This window comes from Purpureocillium takamizusanense, chromosome 2 (genome assembly GCF_022605165.1).
Source record: "Purpureocillium takamizusanense chromosome 2, complete sequence".
Lineage (NCBI taxonomy): Eukaryota > Fungi > Ascomycota > Sordariomycetes > Hypocreales > Ophiocordycipitaceae > Purpureocillium > Purpureocillium takamizusanense.
Window position 1 is genome coordinate 2,362,382 of NC_063069.1, and position 27,404 is coordinate 2,389,785.

At 57.4% G+C, this 27,404-nt stretch overlaps 11 protein-coding genes across 11 annotated transcripts; 6 read left to right on the forward strand and 5 right to left on the reverse strand.

Annotated features, from left to right (window-relative positions):
- Positions 1-548: 548 nt before the first annotated feature.
- On the forward strand, positions 549-2,389 carry YOS9 (Protein OS-9). Its single transcript, XM_047983553.1, has 2 exons — positions 549-721; positions 783-2,389. Exons 1-2 carry the CDS (start codon positions 623-625, stop codon positions 2,220-2,222), a joined length of 1,539 nt encoding a protein of 512 aa, XP_047839524.1. The 5' UTR covers positions 549-622; the 3' UTR covers positions 2,223-2,389.
- Positions 2,390-4,521: 2,132 nt separating this feature from the next.
- JDV02_002520 (uncharacterized protein) lies at positions 4,522-8,872 on the forward strand. Its single transcript, XM_047983554.1, has 2 exons — positions 4,522-6,031; positions 6,083-8,872. The coding sequence occupies exons 1-2, from the start codon at positions 5,507-5,509 to the stop codon at positions 8,414-8,416; spliced, it is 2,859 nt and encodes a 952-aa protein (XP_047839525.1). The 5' UTR covers positions 4,522-5,506; the 3' UTR covers positions 8,417-8,872.
- Positions 8,873-9,253: 381 nt separating this feature from the next.
- Positions 9,254-9,637, reverse strand: JDV02_002521 (uncharacterized protein; the record flags this gene model as incomplete). The annotated part of the gene is made up of 1 exon (XM_047983555.1): positions 9,254-9,637. The coding sequence occupies one exon, from the start codon at positions 9,635-9,637 to the stop codon at positions 9,254-9,256; it is 384 nt and encodes a 127-aa protein (XP_047839526.1).
- Positions 9,638-10,774: 1,137 nt separating this feature from the next.
- On the reverse strand, positions 10,775-11,095 carry JDV02_002522 (uncharacterized protein; the record flags this gene model as incomplete). Its single annotated transcript, XM_047983556.1, has 1 exon — positions 10,775-11,095. The coding sequence occupies one exon, from the start codon at positions 11,093-11,095 to the stop codon at positions 10,775-10,777; it is 321 nt and encodes a 106-aa protein (XP_047839527.1).
- Positions 11,096-12,582: 1,487 nt separating this feature from the next.
- Positions 12,583-13,821, forward strand: JDV02_002523 (uncharacterized protein; the record flags this gene model as incomplete). The annotated part of the gene is made up of 1 exon (XM_047983557.1): positions 12,583-13,821. One exon carries the CDS (start codon positions 12,583-12,585, stop codon positions 13,819-13,821), a length of 1,239 nt encoding a protein of 412 aa, XP_047839528.1.
- Positions 13,822-14,397: 576 nt separating this feature from the next.
- JDV02_002524 (uncharacterized protein) lies at positions 14,398-14,952 on the forward strand (the record flags this gene model as incomplete). The annotated part of the gene is made up of 1 exon (XM_047983558.1): positions 14,398-14,952. The coding sequence occupies one exon, from the start codon at positions 14,398-14,400 to the stop codon at positions 14,950-14,952; it is 555 nt and encodes a 184-aa protein (XP_047839529.1).
- Positions 14,953-15,298: 346 nt separating this feature from the next.
- JDV02_002525 (Cytochrome-b5 reductase) lies at positions 15,299-16,485 on the forward strand. The gene is made up of 3 exons (XM_047983559.1): positions 15,299-15,646; positions 15,738-15,815; positions 15,903-16,485. The coding sequence occupies exons 1-3, from the start codon at positions 15,379-15,381 to the stop codon at positions 16,448-16,450; spliced, it is 894 nt and encodes a 297-aa protein (XP_047839530.1). The 5' UTR covers positions 15,299-15,378; the 3' UTR covers positions 16,451-16,485.
- A 352-nt stretch (positions 16,486-16,837) lies between these two features.
- On the reverse strand, positions 16,838-18,223 carry JDV02_002526 (uncharacterized protein). Its single transcript, XM_047983560.1, has 3 exons — positions 17,964-18,223; positions 17,254-17,881; positions 16,838-17,164 (listed from the first exon to the last, which is right to left on the reverse strand). The coding sequence occupies exons 2-3, from the start codon at positions 17,737-17,739 to the stop codon at positions 16,895-16,897; spliced, it is 756 nt and encodes a 251-aa protein (XP_047839531.1). The 5' UTR covers positions 17,740-17,881; positions 17,964-18,223; the 3' UTR covers positions 16,838-16,894.
- Positions 18,224-19,243: 1,020 nt separating this feature from the next.
- Positions 19,244-20,024, forward strand: JDV02_010845 (uncharacterized protein). The gene is made up of 2 exons (XM_047992583.1): positions 19,244-19,832; positions 19,891-20,024. The coding sequence occupies exons 1-2, from the start codon at positions 19,465-19,467 to the stop codon at positions 19,907-19,909; spliced, it is 387 nt and encodes a 128-aa protein (XP_047839532.1). The 5' UTR covers positions 19,244-19,464; the 3' UTR covers positions 19,910-20,024.
- Positions 20,025-21,607: 1,583 nt separating this feature from the next.
- On the reverse strand, positions 21,608-23,488 carry JDV02_002527 (uncharacterized protein; the record flags this gene model as incomplete). Its single annotated transcript, XM_047983561.1, has 1 exon — positions 21,608-23,488. The coding sequence occupies one exon, from the start codon at positions 23,486-23,488 to the stop codon at positions 21,608-21,610; it is 1,881 nt and encodes a 626-aa protein (XP_047839533.1).
- Positions 23,489-25,278: 1,790 nt separating this feature from the next.
- Positions 25,279-27,320, reverse strand: JDV02_002528 (uncharacterized protein; the record flags this gene model as incomplete). Its single annotated transcript, XM_047983562.1, has 12 exons — positions 25,279-25,353; positions 25,406-25,453; positions 25,513-25,600; positions 25,692-25,858; positions 25,907-25,995; positions 26,052-26,250; positions 26,316-26,397; positions 26,452-26,588; positions 26,637-26,854; positions 26,907-26,979; positions 27,042-27,082; positions 27,173-27,320. 12 exons carry the CDS (start codon positions 27,318-27,320, stop codon positions 25,279-25,281), a joined length of 1,365 nt encoding a protein of 454 aa, XP_047839534.1.
- Between the last annotated feature and the right edge of the window lie 84 nt (positions 27,321-27,404).

The following is a 27,404-nucleotide window of genomic DNA, read 5'->3' on the forward strand; positions in this document are numbered from 1 at the left end:
CCGCTGACTCGAATTAAGCTTCGGCAATGCACTTCTGACTTGGTGAGCCCGCAACGGCGGAGCAGGGACCGCGTACATACGAAGCTGGCAGCGAGAGACACGACCCTCAACGTGCCCTGGCCTCGATCAGGCGGCGAGTCGCACCATGTCTGCCGTGGCCTGATAAGGCGCCAAGTCTGGCAAGTATGGTGAGCGACTGCCCGTTTTGGACTTGAAAATATGCCGACGGCAGTGGATAGACGAGTTGCAAGGAGCCAGCGTGAAACGTTGAATCCTGCCCGAAGATGTTGTGGATGCGGGAACCCCCCAAGCGGAGGCGCGAGGGGAGCTCTCCTCCAGCTTGAGCAAGCTCCAGCGGCCCGCCCGTCTGTAACGCACCCACCGTTGCGTCGAGGGCGCCTTCCATATTACGTAGGTCGGGTCGGTTCCAGGTTGGCATCTCAGACTGGGCTGACAGCGGGCTCCACCGCGGATCGGTTAAACTGCGGCCGCCAAGCCCAACGATGACACCATTGCCCTTCCGCACTCAGGGAACATCCCATTGTCTGGCTTCCACGTCGTCACGCACAAAGACTGCGCTTCGGCACAGCTCCATGTGATTGCGAGACCGCTCAGCGGCACCATGCGCCGTCTCAATCTGGCCCTTCTGGCTACGTCCCGGCTCTGTGGAGCTCGAACCCCTGGCTTCAACGTCCACAGCGACCTTCTTGCATATCCTCAGGTGACTCCCGGCCCGCCCACGATACTGAGTTGGGAGCATCGGCGCTAACCCTCGCGCGCAGTACGAAGTCGTGTTTGCGGACGGTACCATATCCGACAAAGAAGCACAGTCTCTTCTGGATAGGGACTCGCACCAAAATCCGACCTACTCGGCAGACTTCTCGCAGCCGACCGCTGCCGACAGTCGCGATGGCAATGTCGCCGATGCGCCTGAGGATGCGCCCGCGTACTCGTACGAGGTCATGAACATGACGCCTCATCGCTACCTTTGCTCTATACCTGTGATTCAGCCCCCGGGTCCAGAGAACCAGACGGCCAATGAACTGGCCAAGGCCGAGGAGGCGCGCGAGCTGCGTCGGGCAGCGGCGCACGGCTGGGAGCTTCTGGGAGAGCTTGAAGAGTCGTGCCTGTACTTCATGTCCGGTTGGTGGAGCTATAGCTTCTGCAACAACCGCGAGATTGTGCAGTTCCACGCCATGGCGGCGGTGCCCAACGGTCAGCCCCCGCGACGCGACCCTCACACCCAAGAGTTCGTCCTCGGCCGGGTGCCCACCATCCCCGCCACCTCGGAGCGACAAGGGCGACAAAAGCCAGCGCAGGGCCCTCCTGTACCGGCAGAGCTCCAGGTCAAAGGCGACCAGCGTTATCTCGTCCAAAAGCTTGAGAAGGGGACAGTCTGCGATCTCACCGGGAGGGAACGGACGATCGAGGTCCAGTACCATTGCGTTCCAGGTATGAAGAGTGACAGGATAGGATGGATCAAGGAGGTGACCATCTGTGCCTACGTCATGGTGGTTAACACCCCCCGGCTCTGCCAGGATGTGGCCTTTCTGCCGCCAGAGGAGACCAAGGCGAACCCCATCAGCTGCCAGCTGATTGCCGACATGGACGCACCTACTCAACCTCTCATTGATGAGAGCAACCCAGCGGAGACAGATGGCACCGAGACCACCCAGAAAGAAGGGGCCAAGGTCAAGACCGGGCCGACACAGGGGTCCGAGGTCACAATCGGCGGCGTTGTCGTGGGCGGAAGAAAAGTCTTGTCCAGCGCCGACGAGGCCGGCAAGCCGCCCGTGAAGCTCACGCCGCCGCGGAATTTTCTGTCTGGCCAGGCAAGCAAGGACCGCATCATAGAGATCGTCGTGCACGCGGCGAGCAAGGCGGACGGCGGAAAAATCACTACGCTCGATGCAGCAGAACTGAAGAAGCTCGACCTCAAGCCTGATGTAGTCAAGGAGATGACGAAGCAAATGCAGGACATTGCCGGCGACTCTGGTTGGAAGCTTGAGATTGTGGAGCTCGACGGCGAGGATCTTCGAGAATTGAGGGGCTACATTGACGACGACGAGGGCTCTGAAACGGGCAAGAAGAAGGCCAATGCCGAAAAGGATGGCATTAAGCAAGGCGGCAGCAAGAAGAAAGCCGCCAAGGATGACGTGCCTGACGCGGGTGAAGACAAGGATGAGGGTAGTGAGGAGAGATTTTTTAAGGAGGAGCTTTAGACGGCGCTTGAGTGCTCGGTGTCTGTATGATACATGACCATGGGTATAAACTGCATTGCTCGAGTCTTCATTCCCCCCGTTCTCGGGCATAGCATCCTCTGATAATGCGACACGGCCCGAAGGGTTGGTAGATGCTCCGGTCGGGTCGTGACGCCTTCCCTCGCCGGCACAGGGGCGTTAGGAACCTTGAGGCGAGCCAAAGGCCTCGAGGTTGAATTCATGTTGCTCGGGTATGATAAGAGGGTAATCCGTACGTAATCCTCATGCACCTCTGTGCAGCTTGGGTGCAGAGTATTCGCGGGGGCATTGGCCGTCAGACAAGCACGGTGGTAGTGTATCTGCGGTTGTAGGAGAATTCACTGGTTCAATGTCTGTTGCCCTGTTTTCCATATGCTCTTGCCGATAATGCCAAGTTTCAAATGCATACTAATGACTGACACGTGGTGCTATATCACAGAGTTATCAAGGCCCCGCCACAACACTCTCCGTGGGGCTGGCCAAAGCTAAGGCGTCTTAATCGACGGCGTCACCGCTTCTTGTCCATGAGTTTATAAGTAGAAGACACCGTCGTAGTATTACGCGATCCCAAGTGCTGTGATATATGCAGGCAGGCAAGCGGCGCGAGTAAAGCATGCAACGGGCAGACGGGTCGATCTGCCGAGCAGTCGAGGTCCCGTTGAGATAAGGCCACACACAGCACTCCACAGCCAGGCGGGGACGAGTGGAGGCTTGTTCCAGACACAATGGCATGCTCAATGAACTGTGGGAAGTGTAACCGTTTCACAGCCCCGTCAACGGTGCGTGATGGACTTGGTATTAAGGATGTAGGTGGCGTGGTATCAGGGACCGAGCACCCAACAGGCGGGGGCCGTCGCGGTCGAAGGAGCTCGAACGAACACAAGCATCCTGGGCAGAAACTTAGTACCCCCGACTATCAGTCCGTATGCAAAAGAATTAAGCGTTAGGTGTTCGATCGTTCGTAAAGGGGCACCGAGCTAAGTTTATGCTACGTCTGTTGGTCTTATCCTCCGCATGTCTCACAGTCGTTTAGAACGGGGAAGACGCCTTGATACGTACCTCTCTCTCTTTTTTCGCGTGACATGACACTGCCCAAAACGACAAGTCCCAGGGTCCCCACACCACAAGATCCTCTTGGTGCTACCGCGAGACCGGTGGCGCCGTCGCTGCGGCGCGGGACGCGGACTCGGGGCTCGTGCCCTCCAGCGGCAGAGGCGTCAAACGTTTTGGCTAGGCGGGCGGAACGGCTGTGCCACGGTTTCTCCCCTCCGGCGCGTGCCGCTCGGCGAGACTCTGGTTTCCCTGCCTAGTCAGTTGATGGGCACCCTCCCCATCGCGTCACACAGGCTTGATAGGCAGAGTAGGTGGGCGGCAGCGCGCATACGGCTCCTCGGGTCGACTTTCTCTCACCCGCACATCCAACAACCGACGAATCAAGGATCTCGTCACATCTCGGATGGCGCCCGACGAGTTGGGTTGCGGCGGGAGGACGATCCGGGGCTGGGGTACCCCTGTCGACGCGGCCCAGACGGGCATGGCTGGGCCAGGGGCTTCCCTGTGCTTGGGAAAGGTTTTTTTTCTTCCCCTTCGGCTTCTCGCAGTCGTCGTGTTGCTTGCTTGCTTTCTTTCCCCTTTCACCCTGCATGGGGCTGAGAAGCCGATGTGTCGTCAATGGTGGCGGGAGGGGAAAGGGGCCGCGGGCGGCACTGCCAACGTCTGGCCGAAGCCGCGTTGCTTCAGGTTCTCGATGAAGGGGTACCCCGTGGCTTGTCCAGCGGCACCACCGCCCGTGGAATGGATAACCGCAGAATTGAGCCGTCGTGCAAGCTCTCGAGTCAGGCCATGCATGGCATTGCCGAGTTGGATGTTGTGTAGCGGTAGTTAGCGGCTGCGTTGGAATGACTCCCCTGGAATTGGTCTGCAGCGCCAATGCACGTAGAAGGGCTGTGCAAGCAGGGCAATTTAGATCCATGGCACCACAGCCTCGAAGAGTTGAAGCATCGAGCAGCAGGACGATCGTAGGTAGCTGTCCACATGAAGCCGGCGTCACCTGCCCGGACGCATGGCGCCCGTGCCAGTGAAGATAGTGGAGTTGGCTCTGAGTAAGAGCCTCAGACGGGAGGGGGCAGAGCTCCAGCTGCCAGCCCAGGAGATGGGGCGGCTCCAGTGCACTGGCCAGGGGCAGCTCCACTGTCAGGAGCTCGCTCTCCCAGCCACCGGTCCCGTCCAACCATCGATCCTACCCTTTTGGCGCTCTTCCGCCTTGGCCTGACGTCCATGCCGTAGGTTTGCTTTGCTTCTCAGTGTCTGCCGACAGACAGACAATTCGACGCCACGAACGCTCGACCTTGGATAGTCCGTCCTGGTTCTGTCAGCACCCGCGCGCTGCGATCCTCTTCCTTCTTCGGCCCCCCCTTGCGTGGCTGCCACCCATCATCCTTCCTCATTCGCTTTCAGGCAGCCTCCAACGCAACCCGCACATACCAGAGCTCCCTCTTTGGCTGCCCTTGGTTGTCTCGGCCCGCGGTCCGCCATTGAGAGCTGCCCGTCCTGGCCTGTTTGGTTTGCCCATCTACCTGCGATCCAATCGGTGCTGTGCTGGGCTTGTTTTGAAACAGAGAAGACCAGACGGGCAAGGGGAGAGACTGACCTTGCATCAACACCGTCGCAAGGGAGACGCCCCGGCTTTGCCTCTCCCACTTCAGCGTCGCTCTCGCTTTCTGTCCGGCTGGAAGTCGAACTTGCGTGCCAATACGACTCGAGATTCCCCGCGTTCCCTGCTGCCGACCTGCAGCTCTTGATCTTGGACAGATCGTGCATGCGACGACGCCTGAGAGATATGCAGTGAAACAACACGCCTGCTGCTTGGCAAACAAATCGCAATTGGCCATCAAGCCTCGCGAGAATCAGACACCCGGGAGACGCCTCGACGACTCACGTCTGACTTGATCTGGGTGTCTTGGAGAGACAGCTCGGCTCACCACCATCGCTGGGGCTGGAACCCCTGATACCCGTTTCCGATGCACGCCGCTTCCTGAACAAATCGACAGGCATCACCACCCTTCTGTCCTGCAGCTCGCCGTGTCCGTTTTGTTCCTTGCTTTTTCCCCCGACTTCCGCACTGGCTCCCAGATGAGACTCGATCTGCTCGGCTCCTCCACCTGCAATCTGCCATCTGAACACCTTCCCCGCGACCGAGACCTATCCGACCTGAACGACGGACAGCCGGACCTGAAGGGGCCGGCTTCCCGTTGCTGATTATCAACATGGAGGGTCCCAATTCGTATCAACAACCTCGCCGGGCCTCACGACCTTCATACCCCCGCGCCCCTTCAAGGCCCACGAGCGCGAGCAACTCTCGCCTGACGGCATCTCACAGCGTCGGCAGTTCCATCTCCCACGTCGCGGTGGGAGGCCCTCCGCCGACCCATGCACAGCCCGCACCCCGTCTCCACCACACACACAACCTTAAGCAGTCCAGTCTGTCACCGCGGCCGTCGTCGTCTAGAGGCGTGGCTCACCCGTCGCGGCAAGAGACGCCCGACTCGGCGCGACACAGAGCCATGTCCTCGTTCCTCCAGGAGAAGCTGCAGCGAGAGAGGGCGGAAAATGAGCGAATATCCTTCTCCGCCTCGCTGTCCAGGACAGATATGAGTGCATCTGTGGACGTCAGCCGCGCGGTATACAACTCACCGTTCCGGCCGCCTCAGGAGTCCGAAGGGGGTAGGCCCCAGTCGAGTGCCGGCGTCGAGCCGAGACGAAAAGGTCTTGGGGTCAAGGAGATGGAGCAGGTACGTTTTTAGATAGAACTCGTCACGAAACTCTGCTCACATCACGTACAGGTCGTGTCTAATCTCCATAAGCAAAACTTTGATCTTAAGCTCGAGCTATTTCATCGTCGGGAACGGCAGAGTGCATTGGAGGAACGCCTCGATGGGCTGGAGTCTGACCGGAAGCAGATGGAGGACGTCAACGACAAGCTGATGGAGGAGCTTGAAAAGCGAGACAAGGCCGTCGAGGAAGCCGTTGCCATGATCCTCATGCTCGAAGCCAAGGTCAACCAACTCCTCCAGGAGCGAGAGATGGTGCAACAGGTCGAGAGACAAGACTTCTTTTGCGCTCGCGATTACGACCTGCGCTACGACAACTCGGCCATGCAGACGCCGAAGCGTCACGATCCACGGTCAGATCCTGACGTAAAGGTAGTCACTCGGATGCCGAGCTTCATCTCTGAGCCCAACGGCAACACCGAAAACCTACGAAACGTGTATCTCGGCGCCAAGACAGGTGGCCCGGCCCTACCGCGAGTCACCGAGGGATCCCCAGAAGCGGACCACCAGGCGCTGGGAAGCCCGACCCTCAGCGTCTTGAGCGAAAGCTCCTTCGTCAGTGTATACGGACAGAAGCCAAGCGGCAAGGAAGCAGATCTTCTACCGCCCGCTCGCATCGATGAGCCGCTGACGCTGGACGGTCTCGATGCCGGGCTTGTCACTCGCCGCGAGGAGATGCCTGCTCCGAGGAGAAGGGCCGCCTCGGTCACTAAGGCAACAAGTGGTTTCAGGCCCCCTCCTCGATCAAGCACCGCGGTTCCTTTCCAATCCATGTCAGGGGTCGTTGGCTACGACTCTCCTCTTCAGCGCATTGAGAGACTCGACTCGAGCTACACCAAAAAGGATGGCATCTCGTCACAAAGCCAAGGACGCACAATCGAGTCACAGTTTGCCCCGCCGAAGTCGACGGCACGGAAGCAGACAAAGGAAGAAAAGCGCGAGGCGCTGCGGAGAGTCATGACGGATGCGCCTGGCGGCGTCCGTCTCCACGATCAAGGACTTCCTCCGACCCCCGACACGATATCGACGTCGACCCTGCATCGTTTTAAGAACTCGCACGAGACACTGTCGCAACCGCCGGAGGTTTGTCAGGACGAGGGGAGCCACGGCGTTTCACTACACTCGATCTCTCAGGAGCCCAAGTCGGCCGAGCCCGCGTCTGGTGTGCCACTGGGAGATGGCTCGTCTCTCAACGCTTCCGATAAAATGAGGAGCGTCAGTGCCAGCTCGTACGCGAGTTACCAGCACCAGCAGCACGCACAGCGCCCCCGTTCGGCAGGCGAGTCGGTTGTTTCACGCAGAGAGGATAACGGCTGGGATAGTGACGACGACAACTCGGACGCCCGTTCACTACAGTCGAGTCTGGATATTTGGCTACGAGAGAGTTCGAAGCCCGCGAAGAGGGACGCCAGCGGTCGACGAGTCTCCCCAGATCTTTTCAGCTTCCCGAATAGTACTGCTAAGGGCGGCTGGGCTGTGGATTCTATGCTGGGCCCCAGCAACACTCATCCTGGAGGCCCAAATGCTCCTGCCGGCTACGATCACGTACAGGACTTGCTCGCGGTACAGAACCAACTCTTTTCGTCTTCCACTGGCCCGCCCCCACCACCAAATAGGAGATCCAGCCTCCACGCAACCACCGGCTCGCGGTCCGACTCGCTAAAGGCGTCGTCCAGCAACAGCCCCTCGCTCAAGGATAACTGGAGAAGCTCGCCCAAGACTCGCGGCAAGCACAGCACGAAGAATAGTGAAGACCTCCGAAGCGGTGACGAGGCCAAGACTCCCGTTCAACAGAAGCCGCGGCAGCCGCCCCCGGAGGCAGGCAGTGACCAAAAGCGCTATCCCCCGATCACGGGTCACCAAGGCGCCCGAGCGGGTCTCAACAGGCTGTTTAGACGATCCATCGGCAGCAGCTCCTCAAATGCCCCACCACCGGAGCCGGCGTCTTCGGCGAACAGCGTCGCCGAATCCTCATCCAGTGAGACTCGGACGCAGAATCCTATGGGCGTCCCTTCGTGGGTGCTGCGCAACTGCCCGATCGAGGACGAGCGTTCTGGAGCGACGCCCCCGCCCATTATGCTCAACCCCCGCCAGGGACGACGCAGCACGCTCGACTCTACTGGGGACAAGGATCGACCTGTATCCCCCACGCCGGCTGAAGCGTTAGACAAGACGACTGTGGATGCACAGACTCAGGAGGAAAACGGTGAAGCGAAGCCACAGGCCAGCCAGCAGGATGAAGGCGGCGCCGGCACAGGTGGACAAGGCGCACCCACGGGAACGGGAGCACGACGAAAGTGGCTGCCGTTTGGCCGGAACAACAACGCGAAGAATAAGACGGGCTAGGGACTGTGCAATCTTCGAGGCTGAAGTCCCGACGGCAGCCCGCAATGCCAGATGGGACCGGGAACGACGGAATGGCATCAGGGAGCGATGGACGGGCACGGTGACGAGAAAGTGGGCGAATCACGCAGGCGGATTGGCTCTCGCACTGATTATTAGGATTGAGACGTCGCGACCGAGCCTCGATGAGCGGAGGCTCGGAATCGTCGCGTTGCGTGTTTGGAGTTTTGAATGGAGTTGGAGGCTTGGGCATCGAGACTGAGGCAGGTATAACAAACACAGTAGCCCTAGACTGAAGTAGCGACTCGCGGTCGCATTGCCAGTGCATGATGCCGCCTGTTATAGGCCCGCGTATGTGACGCACTTGGTGGCGCTAGCCTCACGTGTTGGACGCACCGCTGGCAAAGACGAGTTCAATGTTGGCAAGAACAGCCCTGCCAATCTTCTCCATACTTGCCTACTTTGTACTACAACCAAGCAGACGGGACCATGAGCACAGGGCAGGACAATACCCGTGCGGGGCGTCGTCAACAGGATGGTGGGTGGTGATGTGGGCAGCCATGAATTCAGGGGTAGCGCGCACCGCGGTTTGTTCGAGCTGGGCTTCCAGACAGGCTCAAAGCAATCAAGGCCAGACAGAAATCACGCACAAGATCAGGCAGACAAAGACAAGGCGCCAGAAAAGGACTTTATTGCCTACATGGTACCAGGCGAGCTGGACCAGATCCCAAAAACCTCCTAATTAGAAGCGCCGAACAATGCAGACCACCCCCAGCAGTGTGAGTCCATGATCAACTGAGAGATCCCAAAGAGACAGCACGAGACAGCAAATAAACCCGCTCAAGCCCAGTCCCAAGTGCCCTGAACACGGCCGAGTCCCTTGTCGCCAGTGAGCGACTCAAAGGCAGAGGGCGAAAGGTCGAGGTCGTTCTGACCGCAACCAGCGCAGCGATCGACAACGCGGACAGTGACCGACTTGTCCTTGTAGGAGACGCGGATGTTGCGGCCACAAGGTCTCTGGCCGTCGAAGATGGAGGCAGAGATAGCCACGATGGCGTCGCCATCGCCGTTGTGCTCGCCACAGGCGCCAAGGCCAGGGTTGAACCAAGTGAGAGAGCCGCTCTCGCTGCGAGTGGCAACCGAAGGAGAGTTCTCAACGGCAGGAGCCGCAAGGGTAGTGAGCGCCATGATGGCAACGGTGGTGATGGAATTGAAAGAGACCATTGTGACTGCTGAGTCTGAAACGGACAGACAAAGTCAGAAGCCGACCGAAAAGGCAAAAAGGAAGGGCTTGATGGCGAGAAAAGCACAGGAAGACAAGGAGAACGTGACAACGTACCTGAGACAGTTGGCGATGCAGAAGATGCAGAGTGATGATCCGAAGATGGATGGTACAGAGCTTTGTTGCGCAGAGGCAAAGTTGTCTGAAAGAGAACTTGTCGAGAGTTTGAGAGTTTGGAAGATTGCAGAAGTGGTTGAACGTGATGGAGAGGAAGAGCAGCTCGCTCGAGGAGGAGGAGGGGGGCGGTTTATACCAGTTCACGAGCGAGACGAGCTCGGTGCGACGGCCTGAGGAACCTGAGGCTGGCTACAATGAGAGAGCAGCTGCCGGAAGGTGCTCCAGGCAGCTGCGCGCCTTTGGGAAGGAGACGGCTATGAATCTACGTACAGACTTGGCGGGGAGGCGGTCGGGGTGGTCCGAGGAGTGGCCAACCCCCGTCAGGCACCCAGCGAGGGTCACCGAAAACAGAAAGAGCAGGTCGACTTAGGGGCACGGTCTCATCATGGGACCGTACCGCGGTCAGTCCTGTATTGTGATCTGAGAAGGAGCATCTCGAGGTCCTCGGCTGATGTTCCAATCAGACAGGGGGAGCCCGTGTTCTGGCTGACAACAAACGTCCGGTGACGGCGGCAGGCCGAGAAGAAAGGTCTTGGAGGTCAAGGGCTTGCGAACGGAGCAGCATGTTACCATGGTTGCGGAATTTGTGAGCAAGTCTGTACGTGAGGCCCTTGACGGAGAGGATGGTGGGGGGGCGTAGTTTTCCGCTGTGATGAACTAACAGCTGGAAACGCCGCTGAGCTCCCGACCCAGGTTCACCCTTTTGCTTCATGGAACCTGCAACGTCCTACCTTGGCACTTCAATGTACGGGAGTTCCCCTGACGCCCCCAACACTGATGATTTGTTGTTGCGCGTCACTGGTCGATCAGGCACAGAGCATCGCGACATGGGGTGGTGGGAGCGGAGTGCGAGATCGGATGGCTGCCGACTTCTTTACGCTTAGGGAAGGAGGCACAGAAGAGCCTTACACCCGAAGATGGAAGGAACCCAGTCACACACACACCGGTCATGGAAGAGGCGGTCAAGCAACAAAGGGCAGGAACCCCAAGAATGCCTTGGTCTGCCTAGTCCCCCTTTTGCAAACACCGAGTGGTTGAGCGGGATCCAGACTGTGAATAGGCGATGGAAAGTGCAGGTGCTCCTTTTGTTCACTTGATGTTTTGGCAAGAGGCTGCGGAAAAAGCCATCTCAGGCGACTTCGTCCGTCCGAGGCAATGTGGACTTGGGATGGTGGGGGACGCGTCAACGCGGGCGAGCTACGGACCGCTGGAGCGGGCTCCAAGTGACGAAACACGGTGCCGTGGAGGAAATGACCTTGCATCGGTGTTGCTGTAGATTGCATATATGATTGTCAGCGTGATTCGCACCGGGACGAGAGGAGCCGGGCTTTGACAATAGGGCGCGCGCGCGAATTTTCGCCAGCGACCCGACTTGCATGGACGAGCATCGCGACGCCACCTGCACCTGTTGAAATGCTCACAGTTTGACGTGGAACAGTTTTTGTACGCCCTGCTCTACCGTGGCGATCACGAAATTCAAACAAGTACTGCGTCAGGGGCGCCAGCACGTCCAGGGGGAATCATCGCCACGTTGTCGTTCTTATAAGTGCGTTGAGGTCATGCCATTGTCGGAGTCGGTCCACGGGAAGGGTCCCCTCGCCAATTGCAACATCGTTGGTCGGGACAGGGTTCGCGTGGAGGCGGTTCGGGCGTTAATGGTGGAGGCGGGCGCAGGGGGGGGCGGAACATGGCGAAGGGAAATGGACGCCGAGACAAACAGCCACAGCACCGAGAAACATGAGCTTCGATGCTTCGACACAATGAAGAAAGCAGACGACGCGAGACAATTGTTTCTGGCGCAGGGCCCGCGATGGTGGGTGACCATCAACCCAGTTTTTGTCGGTGGCTTTCTTCCGCCCCTCCCCCCCCCTCCATCTCATGGCCGCTGGAGATTGCCGGATGCAGCCGCACGCCACACCACCACCACTGTCGTTGCCCGAGTAGGCAAGCGCCTCAGGAACTCGAGCTTTCCGAGGGTGGGCCAGCTTAAATGTTGCGAAAAGAACAGGTTTGTTGGGTTGTCCGAATCATAGACCTGTTGGCCGTTGGCATGGGAGACTCGCATGGCACCAGTGCAGGCACGCGTTTATGCTTTGATGAGCGACCAGACGATGAAATTAGCGGCCAATAAATACTTTGTAATAAGGGATAGATTACCTGTCATTGCTCGTCCGAACTATTGACCTCTCGCTTGCTTGACCCTACCTATAGATAAGGTTCGGCGGTCGACTCGATGCGACCATCCTTGACCTGCGCCAGCGAGCGATGGTTCTGCCGCGCGACACGAGCCAAATCCTGCCCAGCGTGGGGCCGAACTCGAGTCACTTGGCACCTCTTGCTGCCCACGAGCCGTATGGCGTGCTAAACAAAACCAGAGTTGCACCGGGTGCCGCTACGAAACTCGCTCGCCATCTGATGAGCCCCCTAATGGCGGCGGAACCTTCGGCAGCACTGTCGCTCGTCTTGGCAGGCTCCAACTTTTGCGCAGATCCCATTTTGATCCTTTGCGCAACTCTGTCCACAAGACTTTGGGTCCCGACCTCAGTCAGTCATGCAATAATACAATAGCCCTCTCTATCTTATACGTCCCGTTCCCAGCACGGTGGCCTGCCGCGAAACAAGACCACCCCCCCTTTTGTCTCTGCTGCTGGCGCTGCTGGGAGGGCCAATGCGCGAGGCACCAGGATCGACGACCTCTCCCTGCGAGTTTTAGGCAGCGCAGCGCCGCCACTACCGCCGCCGCCGCCGCCTCTCTTCGCCAACGGGAGCGATGCGCGCCTCGCGAGCCAACGCCGCCTTCTGGCTGGCTTGGCTGTGCGTGGTCGTCTGGTGCTACTTCAACAACTACGACGATCCGTCGTCGATATTCTACGACAAGGCCAGGGCGTACCGGCAGCGCTTCTCCACCGTGCGGACGGCCGAAGTCGATCGTTTCCTCGCGCAGACGACTTTTGCGGCCCCCTCGTCGCGTTCCCAGCAGCCGCTGCTCTGCGTCGGCATTCCAAGCATCAACCGCACCACCGAGTCCTTTCTCGAGCACACCGTTGGCAGCCTGATCGACACGCTCACCCCGCAAGAGCGCGAGCTCGTCTACGTCATCGTCCTTCTCGCCGACAGGCCCCCGCCAGGCCACGCCGCGTACGGCAGCGAATGGATCGCGCGGCTCGTGGACGAGGTGGTCATCTACGGCGACTCCCTCGACAGAAACGCCCTTGGTAACGCCACAAACTACCGCACCACACCGTTCGAGGTCCGCGGAGAGCCTCGCAGCGACGGACGAGTCGAGAACATGCGCCTCGATCACTCTGTCCTGGTGGAGACGTGCCACGCGAAGAAGACGCCGTACTTTGCCCTCGTCGAGGACGACATCGTCGCGTCTCGAGACTGGTTCCAGCGGTTCCAAAAAGCAATCCCATACGTCGAGAGCGAGGCGCAGAAGACCGGACACGACTGGATCTACACTCGTCTCTTCTACTCGGAGCTCTTCATGGGTTGGAACGCTGAGGAGTGGCTGGCCTACGCCGAGGTGGTTTTCGGGGTCTACGCGGTGCTCTTGCTCGTGTTCCTGGAGCTGCGGAGGCGCCACAAGATTGGACCCTCCGGTCCCTCTGCCAAGAATACTTCGCGCGAGTTCAACTTCATGGCGGCACTGGTCTTTTGTCTCTGGATGCCGGCCCTCATTGCATTGTTCTTCATGGCCGGACGCATATCCCTGCGCCGACTGAACCCCCTCGTCGGCCGCGGCGTTCGTCAGATGCCCAACTACGGGTGCTGTGCTCAGGGGCTGGTGTTCCCAGAACGCCACCTCGACGGGTTACAGAGCCTGCTGCGCAACCCACCCTTTGCCTTTGCAGGCGACCAGATCTTGGAGGACTATGCGCGCGACCACGGCCTGATGAAGTGGGCTCTCGACCCGAGCGTGCTCCAGCACGCTGGGCGGCGGGAGTCGTCGGACGGGCCACGCAAGGCTGACGTGTGGAATTTCAGCTTTGAGCGACAGCAGCGGTGATTTTCTTGCATCAGCATGACCGATCGGATACGGTCCCCTTGTTTGTTAGATTGGATACATACCCATTGGCTGCGACGACCATTCGCAGGATACATACATGTAATGCCACGGCGGCACCAGCAGCTGGTGCTCGGGCGTTTGATATGAAATGACGGCTTTGATGATAGGATACACAGAATTGGGATTGTTGACATTGCTATCGCGTCCTAGCTATGGAGCGACTTGACCCGCCGAGGACACACAACACCTATCAACGCTAGTCGCTCGGCGGGCTTGATGGCGCCGAGTACGCTCAATATCGACGTATCGACCAGCCAATCACGCTGACTGAATCGGCGGGGGCTTATCTTTCAGAACACGAGAGAGATGATTCATCCCGAGAGCGGCCTCAAAGAGCGCGACAACACAGGTGGTGACACCTTCGAGGCCAGGCGCAGGTGAACATGACAATATTCACCTGTGGCATTGTGTGTGTACTCGGCACGGGCGATATACCCCGGTAGACACAACGAAAAAGCTGACGACGTGCTTGGGGGACTTCGAATAGCTTGACCTCGACCCTTGGCCGCCCTCACGATGGAATCGAGATATCGCATAACCACGGTTCAGGATGCTGCGGTAGTCGAAAGGCACCTTACTTCGCTGAGGGAGCTCCTGCAACACTGCGTCAACGACGAGCCGGCCATGTCCTCAATAGGCTTCCTCGCGCCCCTTTCCGACCACAACGCCGTGAAACACTGGCTGCAGTTCTTCCCGACCATCGCCTCCTCGAAAGCGGACACTGTGTTCCTCATTGCGACTGAGACCGCCAGCGACGAGGTTGTGGCTACGGTCCAAGTCGTGCGGGTGGTCAAGGAGACACACCGGTACAAGGGCGAAGTGAGGAAGCTTCTGGTCCATCCGGCGCATCGTCGCGGTGGCCTTGGCCGGACAATGATGATCAAGGCGGAGGAGCTGTCCAGGAGCGTGCTGGACTTGGAAATGCTGGTTCTGGATACCGCGACGAGGACCCCGGCGAGAGACTTTTACATGAGGCTGGGCTGGAAGGAATGGGGGATATGCCCCGAGTACGCCAAGTTTGCTGACGGGAAGAAGGCAGACTGCAGCTTCTTTGTCAAGATGCTGACTTAGACTCCGCGAGATGGAATAAGTCGACAATACCCAAAATCGTCGTGAGATGCCCAAGCCGTATGTGAGACATGGTGATGGCGTCATTCCCCCCACGCGTTGAATTGAGTTTTGCTGCGGATTCGGGGTCGGGGAGCGGGTAGGGCGCCTCGCGCCCGACTGGGGGGCCCGAACCCGACCGGACAAGGGGCCGTTGAAACCAATCCGACCCTGAGATCCTTCGCTGCAGCCGTCAGCCCACTGTTTTTCGTGCAATGCGACAGCGGGCTTCGGGCTTTGCCAGCTTCGCAAGTGCCGCTTATCAAAGACAAGGCTGGGGCTGTGGTCTGGTCGTGCTCATATAATAAGGCTTGGGGTGCACCTCTTTGGCCGCGGGAAGGGAATTTCAGTTCACTGTATGTGCTGTTGCCCATCTAATTCGACCCTACAATGTCCTCTGCGACCGTCTTGAGATCTCGGGTCGCCACCGTGGTAGGCACCGTTGCGGCCACGGGCGCCGCGGTGGGCGTCGCATCCAGGTTCTATAGCGGCGGTCCGGTGCGCGCAGACTCACCAGCGTCGCCGCGCAGGGTATTTGGCGGTGGACCGGCCTTCGTGTCGCTGCCGCTGGAGAGCTCGGAGACGGTCAATCACAATACGAAGAGGCTGCGGTTTCGGTTGCCCGAGAAGGATGCGGTCAGCGGGCTGTCCTTGACGTGTAAGTCTTCAACATGGGAGTGTGTCATGTTCTCGCAGCGGACTCAAGACCACTAACTAACTACAACAATGCTTGCGTCGGGCAACAACAGCTGCTCTTCTGACATTCTCGTGGCCAAAGAATCAATGGCTACCGGTCATCAGGCCGTACACCCCTGTCAGCAGTTCAGGCAAGGCACCCTGGTCCAGTCGTTGATGGGGAGGCCGTGCAGAGAAAGACGGAGCAGGGACTGACTCGTTCATGTTGCATTATCCAGATGAACCCGGATTCGTCGACTTCCTGGTCAAGCGCTACCCCGACGGCAAGCTCAGCACGCACCTCCACTCGCTCGAACCTGGCCAGTCCCTCCGATTCCTCGCCGCGCTCAAGGGCCCCCAGTGGACGCCCAACCAGGTGCCGAATGTCGTCCTCATCGCCGGCGGCGCGGGCGTCACGCCGTGTTATCAGCTCGCGCAGGGCATCCTGCGGAACCCAGAGGACCGGACCGCGGTCACGCTCGTGTACGGCGCCAACAGCGACGCGGACGTGCTGCTGCGCGACGAGCTGACGGACTGGGAGAGGAGGTTCCCGGGGCGGTTCAGGGTGGTGTACACGGTGAGCCGGCCGGCGGAGGGATCAAAGTACAGGCAGGGTTATGTGAACGAGGAGCTGTTGCGCACGTCCTTGACGGGTGTGGATGGTAAGAGCACCAAGGTGTTTGTGTGTGGGCCGCCGGCGATGGAGAAGAGCTTGGTGGGTGACAGCTCGACGAAGGGCGTGCTTGAGGCACTTGGATATCGCAAGGACCAAGTCGCCACATTTTGAAGCGATATAGACATTGAGACATAGAGGTGGTAGAAGGGTTTTGGGCAAGCTGCAAGCACAGGTGGGAACATACGAGGTCAAGGTGGCCTTACGGCTCACTCTATACATATGAGGCGGTCTTCACTAATCGCAGGTATATATATGCATATGGAAGGCAGGTCACCAAGGCAATCTCGTCGAATGCCACTTTTTCGGGCGCTAGTATGACCAGCGATCCTTGAACATCAGACAATGTGTCGTTCCCGGATCTCTTGTCGTGATGCATTGAAACTCGTCTGTCGGCCCCTTGAACTGCCTGAAGTTCAAGTGCCAACCAAGCCACGGCAATTGCATGCATAGTGTTGGCATCGTCTTCGTAGCCGACGGCGTACAGCCATCGGCGGTCTCCGCGTAGCTGTTTGGAGCATCTCGCTCACGCCCACGAGTCGCGGACGCTGCATCTCATCAGTGGTCGTGCGTCTCTTTATGCCCTTTCGCCTGGAGCCACTCCGGGAACTCAATCCAGCGGTGCCGATGAATCCACTCCAGCATGGCCCCATAGTCCCGACAGGTGTGCGTCTCGTCCAGGACAAACTCGTCTAGGTCATTTGTCGAGACGAGCGTGAGGTCCGGGTGGCAGAGCAGCTGGTGCCGAACGTAGTCGAGGCAATGCAGCACGTGCTTCTCGTCCCAGGCGGGCGGCGTCTTGGACATGAGGTTCTGGCGGATCGAGTTCTGGGACCAAGGTAAGCGATCATGCCTTTCCCCCCCTTCCCCCAGGACAAATTCGCAGTACCACGGAGCGGTTGCCCCATCCGACTTACCAGGCAGTGCAGTGCGTGAAACACGTCGACTTGGTAGATGCTCTGGGACGCATCCGTGGGCGACTGCGCGGACGGGCGCAGCCCCTGGTGGCGCGCCCACTCGGTGTTGAGCGACACGACGCCGGCGCTCTCGAGCAGGTCGCTCCAGTATCGGTCCGCGTGGTGCGTGTCGGCGAGTAAATGGGAGTTGTTCTCGAACCTCATCGTCGTGTTGTACGATCCGAGATCCGAGAGGCCGTCGAGCGAGACTCTGGACCCCAGCGAGCGGCGCGACTGGTCCAGCACGATGAATCCGGCAGTTAGAAGGACGCACAGGACGAGCTCCAAGCATATGACTCCGATATGGAACAATCTTGACGATCTCCCACCAGCATGTTGCCTTGTGGTGTGCCGCTGCGGCTGGCACTCGTCGATTGTGTCTGAATCGCCGTCACCCTCTGCCAGGGGCTTGTACTCGGCCTCTAGCTTTGTCGCCTGCTGGAACATCTTGCCCGCGAGGTGGGCGAGCCACGGAGCCAGAGAAAGCGCTTGTTGTATTTGGCAGCGTCGCGTTGGAGTCTGAGTGTATATGGAGCAGTCAGCAAGGTCAGGGCCAACATGAACAGACGAAAAGGGCAATGAAGATGCTCTAATCTCACTCATGTCAGCGACCAGCTCAATACTGACGCTTGGTGGCCGGCCTGGTGTAAGTCGCCCCAGATGCAACGTACCGGCGCTCCCCGATGGCGGGATATGGGAAGCCCAAATCCTCCTCATGTACCAGTACTTGCTCCCCCGCAGCACTGCCGTCAGCACCTGGCGACCACCTCAGATCCTTCGAGATGCGGACCAAGAGCCTGATTGGTCCCGTCGGGTTACGACCAGATGAGGCATTATAGACGTGCGGGGAAGGACTTGTGAGGTGGCCCCCATGAAAGGCACCGGGTGCAGCGAAGGCTTATTACAGCATGTGTGAAGGATTCCATGTCTCTTCACTCGCAATTCTTTACGTTTGTCAGGTTCAAAGTGATGCGATCGTTTATGTTCTGCGGTGGTACTGGGCTATGCCCTGAGGTGAATCCAGGGGAGTATCTTACCACGAATGGTATTTGTTTTGTCTCTGCGAATCCAACGTTGTTAAGGTACGATGCATTGCGCATGTAGAATCGAAGTCGTTCCAAAATACCAACATAAACCACAAAACGCGACCTCCTATGTACAGACAATATATTCTTCTCCGGTCCGTCCAAAACACGCATTGGGTAATGACCCAAATAAACATTTCCCTGACATGATGGTACATGTAGTCGCCGTCGTGAGTTTCGATAAGGTGAGGTTTAATGCGACCACTACAGTCTGGTCATGAGGCCAGTCCCGCCCCTCGACCGTGAAATTCTTGCACGCGTCCGTCAGTCCACGAGGATGAGTACCACCGTTAAGTTTGCCCGAGACAAACGACGCGGCCAGGCACGATGCAATTTTGAGTACATATAAATGACGACTAGAGGTAACAGCCTAACCAGCAACCTCATACCTCATAGTCCAAAGTACTCCACGTAATGTGTTGGGTGGACTTGTTTGTAGATCTGCCGTGGCGCGATGATAGACGAGTCACGACATCTGAATGCCCACCATAATAATCGATGCCTATGCGAGCTACACCAACCCCAACTAACCTAGGCATCTGTTCAGGCATGCAAGTGCTGCTGACTGCAGGTGGCGCTACATGTAGCCCTTGATGCACCATCAGATCTGATGCATGGCCCCACGTCCTCCGCAGCTGCTATCTACATGTAGCTCTACCTGGGGATAAGTTATGGCTCGGCTCCTGTGAACATTACGTGACGTTACATGTATTACAATTTAGTATATGTGTGCGGCACAGTAGACCTTCATAGAATATGGCAACACCTATTCAGCGGTGGCAATTGTATTTGCAGGCGTATGGTGTGCCACTGACCGACATACTCACGGCGAGGATTGTCGGTGATCAGATTGTAGGGACTGTTAGGGAAAACACTTTCAAAGACCATCCAAGAGTAATTAAATCTCACCAACGCCCCATACCTTCATTTGACACCTGTATATGATGCTCAGTCATCTCGCCGTGACTCCAAGTCTCCCGACTCCGACGGTAGGCGCACAAACAACACCAAAACGGCAAGCAAAGCGCAGAAGCCAGCCAGCCCAAAATATGGCAGCGCGATCCAGCTGTTACCCCGATCCATCCCCATGGAAAAGAGCCACGCCATAATAGGCCCTGTTGCACTTGCACCGATGGTCTCCATGATACTGATGAGCGTGTATAGAGTCGACGCCTGTTGCGTATCGATAAACGACGTAATGACTGACCGACTTAAGGAAACGAAACCATCGCCGAGAGAAACCATGATTTGCCCGGCTATGGCCGTTTGCACAGTAGGCCCGGCCATGAGAAAGAAGCCGCATGTCCAGCAGAATATCGACCACCGAGCAAGTAAAAGGTCCTTTTGTATCGGCGAAAGGCGCAGAGGAAGCGTGGTTGACGTGAGAAGCGTCGAGAACAAAGGCAGAACGATCAGGAACACCATCACGTCGACAGCCCCGTTCAACGAGTCCAAGTACGCAGCCTCGGCGAGCGACCAGCCAAATCGTTTACTAATGTACTGCACCATGAAGGTCCCAGATCCATAGCTGACGGGCGAGATGGAGATGAAGGTGAATAGGAGAATAAGCGGAGACGGCTTCTTTACAACCTTTAGTGCCTGGCCGAGGCGAGCGAGACAGTCTCTCAAGGCAGATACTCTGCTAGGTCGGCTTCGTCCCTCTCTCTGGCCTTCGGTCGAGACACCAGGACGTGGGGGACTGCCTTGAACTTCATGTCGGGACTTGGCTTCTTGCTTCTTGAGTGTCTCGGGGAGTAAGACGATGATTGAGGCCCCAAGGGGGAAAATGCCAAGGGCGATAAGTATCGGTGGCCACGGCGAGGCCGATTGCATGAGCCGTGCGGAGGCGAAGGTGCCGGCAAAATAACCGATGAATCTCGCGACGGCCATACGCAGAAAAGCAGCGACTCTGAAGCACGTCAGCCTTTGGGCACCATCCCTCATGGAGCTCGCATCATGCCTTTTCTCGCTAGCCAAAACGTCAACAACAATAGAATACTCCATGGCAATTAAAGAAGCCCACCCCCCACCAATAACTTGCAATGCCGGAGCGAGCAGGATCGCGTTGAGCGGTATACTCTGAGAGAAGCGAAGCACCGCAACCTTCCAAAGCAGGCCTAGAAGAGTGCCCAGAGTCGAGAGGGCGTAGACGAGCCGGCGACCGGTTCTGGCCCGGTTAGCAGTCACTCGTATTGAGGCTTCAATAAGACGCTACGAATTTGTTTCCAGTGCCGTGTCCCGTGCCTCGGTTTGAACTGTGAGCGCACTCACCGGTCGCCCAATACCCCATAAGGCAACGCGACAACGACGCCTGAAGCGAGCCGTGATCTGTTAGCTGGGATCGCTTCAATCGGGTCACCCACTCACACACGACGGCATCCAGACTCTTGAGCATTCCGATTAGCCACGCAAGTTGGGACTGAATTTCTCCTATCTTGCAGGTTTGTTCATCCGGGCCCCGACCATGGGTGCCGGTGGAGAGCGCATAGTATCGACGACAGAGTATGTCCTCGAGCAGTCTGGTGATGGGCGCAGACATGAGCGCGTCAACAACCGTAACGCAAACTATGTTGAACGACAAGAGAAAGACGATAGACTGCGGCGATCGCTTTACTCTGGCAAGCAACTTCAAGCACTTGATCGTAGGCGACCATTGCGTGCTTCTGGACGGCTGCCTCTGGCCTTCAGATGCATGAAGTAGTGGAGTTGACTCCATGGCTGAGGCGTTTGCGGCCCGAGCCTCGCTTTGCCGGCTAGGAGTCGTCAGGTGAACTCTTTGCAAGCGGCTAGATTCGAATCCAAGTTGCGAGCTGATAAGCACTCATGTAGAGGAGAGAAGCGATATTTTGCTCATCGGTGTTTATCAAATGCTTTGGGCATCAGAAGGTGGGGAATCCGATGTGGTGTCGCACAAGATATTGCGTCGTCGTGTCGAGGGAGAGCTCATGTCTGGTGCCGCGTTTGATGGTTACACTGCGCAGTGGTGAATCTACTCTGCAGATCACGCACCACACGATTTCGTGCATGCAGCGGGGTCAAGCTGCCGTGAGATTTCTTTTACAAAAAATAACAGTACTATCCTGCTTCTCAATATTTCGCGCCGTGCAATGCCGTACGTACATTAATTATGCTCTGCGAGTTGAGACCAACCAGACTCAACCGGATATTGCAGTCAATCCTTTCTTCCGTATGGATGGCAGCACTCAACTCATCGCTAGACGTTGTTGGAATCATTTTACGAAGTACGGGTTCAAGATGTCTTCAGTCAGAATCGTTCCGTTGGCAAACTTTGTTCCGCTTCTGAGCACCTTGACACGTCCTGGATACCGGTTCTCTGGTGGGCTGTCCAGCACGGTCCCGTTGGCGTATATGAACCCGTTCCAGGGCGCCGACAGCTCTCTCGCTTGCAACGCCTTGCCACCGTGCTTGCCGACCTTGGGGAGTAGCGGTGATCGACGAGTGCTGACGTCGCAGTTCTCGCTTATCATGTATAGATTCATGCCGATAGCCAGCGTGTACATCTCGGCGCTGAGCTCTTCCCAGCGTTTCTGGTCGGCGACGACGACGCCAATATAATCGAGTAGCACGACGTTGGGCCAGATCTCGGGCGACATGTTGTTGACGCCCATCCAGTACAGCGCGGGGTTGGTCGGCTCGACGGCCATGGTCTGAATGCCGTAAAAAGTCGACTTGATGGCGTCTGCGCTTATGATCCACTGTGCGATGAGGAACTGGTCCTTGTCAAATTTCCCGCTTCGGCCAACCGTCTTCCACTTGGCCACCTGGTCCTTTGCCATGGCTTCCGTCTCTCCAAGGTCAGACCAGTTGTCCCAGATATCCATCCTGTTGGCCTGGTATATGCCGTCGCCGACGGAGTCCTGGGGCAGGTCGCGCGGCAGGTCGCCCGCGAGCATGAAGACGACGCAGCCCTTGCCGCCGTTCCGGTCCATAAACTGTGACGCCTTCTGCTTGTTGAACTTGACGCCCTCGTCCAGGTGTGGACACCGGTTGTTGACGCCCTTGAGCTTGCCGAAAAAGGCGTTGAGAATGTCCTTGTTCCAGTTGATGGGCCCTCCGCCCGGTATCTTGCGGATGCCGATGAGATATCTGACGCGGAAAAAGATGACTTCGCCGGGGTTCTCGGCTGTGAATTTGTTAATCTCGCTGACGACGTCGTTGAGCGACTCGCCCGAGTTGCCAATGGCAACTTCACCCCGCTCGTCGTTTACGTGCAGGACCCAGAAGCCGTATTTGCTCTTTTTGGCGTTTTCGTGCACGGAGGCGACACGCAGGTCGAACCAGCGCGCGCCTGCGCGTAGCTGGTTGTAAATGTTGATGCCCTGCGTCTGCGTGTTTGACGAGATGCCAAGAGACACAATCTTGCTGCTAATGGTGCTCATCCCGGCGTCATGCGTTCCCGGCATGAAGATGTGCTGGATCTGGCGGTCCTTGATGACGTCGTAGATGCCCTTCATCCAGTTCCCCGCGCCGTGCCGTATCGAGGTGATGAAGCCGTAGTCTTTGCTGCCCGTGATGACCAGCGTCACGGGCGACTCCTGCGCCGGGTCGAGGTACTCGCGCTGGCCCATGCCCATGCCGCTCAGGTCAATGACTGTCCGCCGGGGGTGGTTATCTGGGATGTGGGTGGTGGCTCGGATGACAAACTTCTTGTTCGTGCCCACGATGCTGTAGTGTGCCTCCCCGTTGTCGTCCTTGTCGTTTGCGCCCGCCCTCTCGGTGTAATGAGCTACGTTCTGGCGCGCGCGGCCTTGGGGAACGTCGCCAAAGTCGAACTCGTCCATTTGATAGGAGTGAGCATCGTCGAGCTTGAAGCGATGGGGCGTCAGGTTGACGATGGTGACGTATTGCTTGCCGCTGCTGTGTAAAGTCTGGGACCCCAGCAGCTTCCACGGCATGAAGCTGCCCTCCTTGAGTTTCGTACTGTCGTAGGTCCTATCGCTCTTCTTGCAGCCGGCGCCGGTCGTCTTGCCATGGATCTTGGCGGTATGTCGGCCTGTGGACTGGCGAGACGGCGGCGAGACGAAGAGCGCGAGCGTAGCAGTGAGTGCGGCCACCCAGAGGAGGATGGCCAGTTGTTGGCTGTGCCTCATTGTCACTTACAGTACTTGTTCGTACACGGCATGAGCTTGGTTTCCGACGCGGACATCCTGGCGGGAGACCCCCTTTGGATGGGTTCACCTGGCATTTAATACATACAGTCCCATGTGTAGACAAAGCCGGGCTGGGCGAGTGCGAATGACTAGGCGCGCAACATTGACTCTTGCCCAGGCCCCTGAACTGCCTTTTCAAGGTCAAGGCCCGACCGACGCACGGTCCAAAGGAAACCCATTTGATGGAAGGCTTCGTGGCCGAATGTCGTGCCCACGCCACTGGGGCACCTGATGTCTTTGATCAGTCCGGTCCATCCCGGGGATCCTTCCACGGGCTGCGGGCACCATGCAGGAACCTGCATGACACTGGATCTTGGCGGGGTGGCCGCCGCCGCGCAGGGGGTGGGTTGCATCGAAGCAAATGTTGGAGTATATATGGGGTGGTCGTTGGCCGCCCATCGCGGGGTCACGCCCTGGCGCCCATCAGAAGACCGTATCAGGCGCCACCAGCCAGTCAGCGCCTCACATCCATGGTAATGACGGTCAGTCGCTAGAACGGACGGGCTCGCTATCTAGCACTGAAACGAAACGAATGACTTGTGCCAGAGCAACTGGCGACCTCCCTATATAGGACATATAACTTGACTCGGCTTTGTTTTGCGCAGTTACCGGGGGGGGGGGAACACTTGTGATGGCATTGTGATCGACTATGTGGTCGGTGCATACCCGTTTCACGAGCCACGCGTTTGGCGTCAACTCTGACTGTTTCGCAGTCGTTTCTTGTGTTCGCGGGGACACTGTTTCCACGGTGGACCTCATGTTCGCGGGGCGATGAACTTTCTGAACTGGCCGCAGTGTTCACAGGATGGCCGTGCGAGCATCCGGCCCTCTCCACTGAAAATAACCATCCTCGGCGACACTTTGTGCTGCAGGCTGGCAGCACGGTCTTCAGAGGAGCTCTGGCGGCGGTGTCACAACAGCAGCTATGGTGGCTTTTGACTACTTGTTGCGATCTAGCATCAAATTTCAGCACCCAAGCTATGTAAAGACGCGACCCACACGGTTGCATAGTTACCAGCATCTCGAGCGGTGGTGTTGCCTGAGCTATATGATGCTCGGGGTCCTATACTGGCTTCTGTAGATGGTTCTTTTAGCAGCACAATTAGAGCGTCCGGCTAGACCGTGACAGGTAACATTGGTACAACGCGTGCGGAATACCCGGCGCACCACCCTACATGTATAGAAGCTGCACAAGACAAGATATGTGACGATCAGGGCCACAGACTGCACGCATAACATAGTCGCCAACCCCACAGGTATCCTGCAAAAAGGACCGAGTGAGATTAATGTAGGCGGGCGGGACGCCGCTTGGTGAGATTGCACCCCTCGAGTAGGCTGTGAGATGTTCGCTCCTGTCCCCCATTCACCCGCATAGCCCTATCCGATCAGACGGGTGCGGTTCCTCCTACCAACTGCTCGCAGGCGCGGGCCATAGAAGTAAATCTGTAAAGTTCTCAGCACGCCATCTAGCCGCGGAGCCGATTGCGACAGTGCACATACCAATGGCAGAAAGGGGAGTCCTAGGCCAAGTGATATGAATCCCAACAGGCCCATTCCCCAATCGACGCCGAGTGAGTCAACTAGCCTCTGGCCAAAAAGCGGAAAAACTACTCGTGTGAGATTTATGAAGTCATTGCGTATTCATTGGGGTCGGGTACCTGCAGCAAAGAGACAACGGAGCACTGAGACTGTAACCTGTCAGTATCGTGAGGCGGCGAGCGACATGAATATCAATTGTACTCACGTCCGGCAATGGCTGATGCAGGATAGTCGAAGCTGTCGATTATGTACAGCTGTATTGCCAACTACATTCGTCAGCCCTTGCGGCTCAACTGGAGCAGTGTTTCGAGCACTCACATATGTGTTTGTGGTACCGAAACTGAAGACGAGCACTCCGAGTAGGGGCTTATCCATCAAGTGTTAGTCAAGTCAACTGGAGTCGCATTCGGGCAGCAGAAACTCACCACAATAAAATGAGTTCGAAGCGCTGTGAATCCGTAGATGAACAGGCCGGCTGACACGAACATTGCCCCTGGAAATGCGCTGATCAACCTGCTTTCCAGTCAGCTAGTCCACTTTCGGAGGTCGTCTAAGCGAACATGACATCAATGAGTCCCCGGCTTGTAGTATTACGATGTCGTACCTAGTCTCCAACTTGTACTCTTTCTTCTTGATCTGCCTCCGGTAGACAATTTCCAAAAGCTTGGCGGTGGTATACATGCCGAGAAACGCACCAATGCCCTCGGCGAGCAGATCCATCCCCACGACGCCGGGCGAGTGGCCGTATCCCTGACCAAAGACGAATTGGAACTTGATTCGTCAGCTTCTATGCTGCGTTCAGCAATGAATAGTTCTTACAGTGACGATTACTAGGTACAGAATTCCGAAGACGACGGCGTAATAAAGCGACAACAAGGTTAGTGCCGGGTCGAGGACGAGATACGTGACTGGCCTCGCGCGTCAGGAGAGAGTACAAGGCGAGGGTATGAATGGAGAGTCAAACCTGGACGGCTGGCAGATTCAATAATCGCGAGAGTGCTAGATGCTCTTCCACTTGCTGCATCAATGTCCATCACAGTGTACAAGTCAGGGTTGGACTGCTGCTTGCGTAGACGTTTCGCCTTGGCTTTGAGAATGGCCGGGATGTACGACTCGTGGAATGCAAACGTCGAGACTAGTTCCAGGACTGCAGCCGCTATTGCCTATGAGTATCTCATGTTAGATTTTGCAGCATGACAGGACTGTATGTACAGACGTGTCGACTCACCGGGACCCAGCATGTCCACCGCCAGGACGCGCGCTCAGACATCCAGCCGCCGCACGCAGGTCCTAAAACAGGACCCAGCAACCTGGCTCGTCAGTATTCAAGTAAGGGTAGTGTATGTGAGTCAAATCAGGCTCACAGCGTGGTGCCCAGGATGGCCGACGCGCGAGCCCTGTCTTGAAGAGGCCAGACATCGGATAGCACGCCGCCGAAGACGGCCATGGATGCCGACCCGCCGATTCCAGCGAGGAAGCGACATGCCGACAGCTGAGCCGTCTTGGCGACATTAGCACACATTATACAAGGTTGCTTACGGGGACTGACCGTCCGACAAAATCCGCTCCCAAGGCTGAACGCGGCAAAGAACGCGTTGCCTAGCCGGAGGACAGGGCGGCGGCCATATATCTCGCTAAGGGGTGCGAGGAATATTGGGGCGAGGGCAAACGAGAGAAGAAAGATGGCAATCTGAAGTGCGCCCTTGATGGGGTCTGTCTCTCCAACATCTTCCATCATTGACGAGAGGGATGGCGCGAATATGGTACCTGCGCGGTGTGAGCACACCAGACAACAACAGAGTCGCTCTGAGCGTCATACTCGCAAATGGGGCCAGGAAGCAGTACGTTCCAGTCAACAGTGTAACTACCCACTTCCGTCGAAGTGGCCAGGTCTACAGAGTAGTTGTCAGAGTTTCATACTATATGTGCCTGTTCTGGCATGTTTTGATCGTACCCTTGGGTTCTCCTGCGACGCACTGGACAAAGCCACAAGATCTGTGAGCGATCGAAATCGCGTTGATATTAGAGCGGATGAAATAAACCGTGTATATATATGACGTGGACGAATTGCTTGCTTTTACTTACTTGAATCAAGCTCGATTAGGTCTTCAGCATCATAGAAGATTTGATCCGGATTCGACGCGCGCGCTTCAAGAGCCTCGCGGTATCGAGACGCGACCGCGTTGCGGGCCGTGACAGCGTCTGCAATAGTTGTTGTGGCTTCGTTGCCCATGGCGCAAGCTTTGATGACCAAGACTACTCTGGAAACGGTCTGAAAACTGTGGAATAGCAGCAGAGCTTTCATTCGGCCAAGCCA

Excerpts from the sequence above, each read along its gene's own strand:
- YOS9 (XM_047983553.1), top strand. The coding sequence starts at position 623 with ATGCGCCGTCTCAATCTGGCCCTTCTGGCTACGTCCCGGCTCTGTGGA. Across the intron at positions 722-782 it reads ACCTTCTTGCATATCCTCAG|TACGAAGTCGTGTTTGCGGA; the intron begins GTGACTCCCGGC and ends CCTCGCGCGCAG.
- JDV02_002520 (XM_047983554.1), top strand. The coding sequence starts at position 5,507 with ATGGAGGGTCCCAATTCGTATCAACAACCTCGCCGGGCCTCACGACCT. Across the intron at positions 6,032-6,082 it reads GGGTCAAGGAGATGGAGCAG|GTCGTGTCTAATCTCCATAA; the intron begins GTACGTTTTTAG and ends CATCACGTACAG.
- JDV02_002525 (XM_047983559.1), top strand. The coding sequence starts at position 15,379 with ATGTCCTCTGCGACCGTCTTGAGATCTCGGGTCGCCACCGTGGTAGGC. Across the intron at positions 15,647-15,737 it reads CAGCGGGCTGTCCTTGACGT|CTGCTCTTCTGACATTCTCG; the intron begins GTAAGTCTTCAA and ends GGGCAACAACAG. Across the intron at positions 15,816-15,902 it reads CACCCCTGTCAGCAGTTCAG|ATGAACCCGGATTCGTCGAC; the intron begins GCAAGGCACCCT and ends TGCATTATCCAG.
- JDV02_002526 (XM_047983560.1), bottom strand. The coding sequence starts at position 17,739 with ATGTTCCAGCAGGCGACAAAGCTAGAGGCCGAGTACAAGCCCCTGGCA. Across the intron at positions 17,165-17,253 it reads TTCACGCACTGCACTGCCTG|AACTCGATCCGCCAGAACCT; the intron begins GTAAGTCGGATG and ends CCTTGGTCCCAG.
- JDV02_010845 (XM_047992583.1), top strand. The coding sequence starts at position 19,465 with ATGGAAAAGAGCCACGCCATAATAGGCCCTGTTGCACTTGCACCGATG.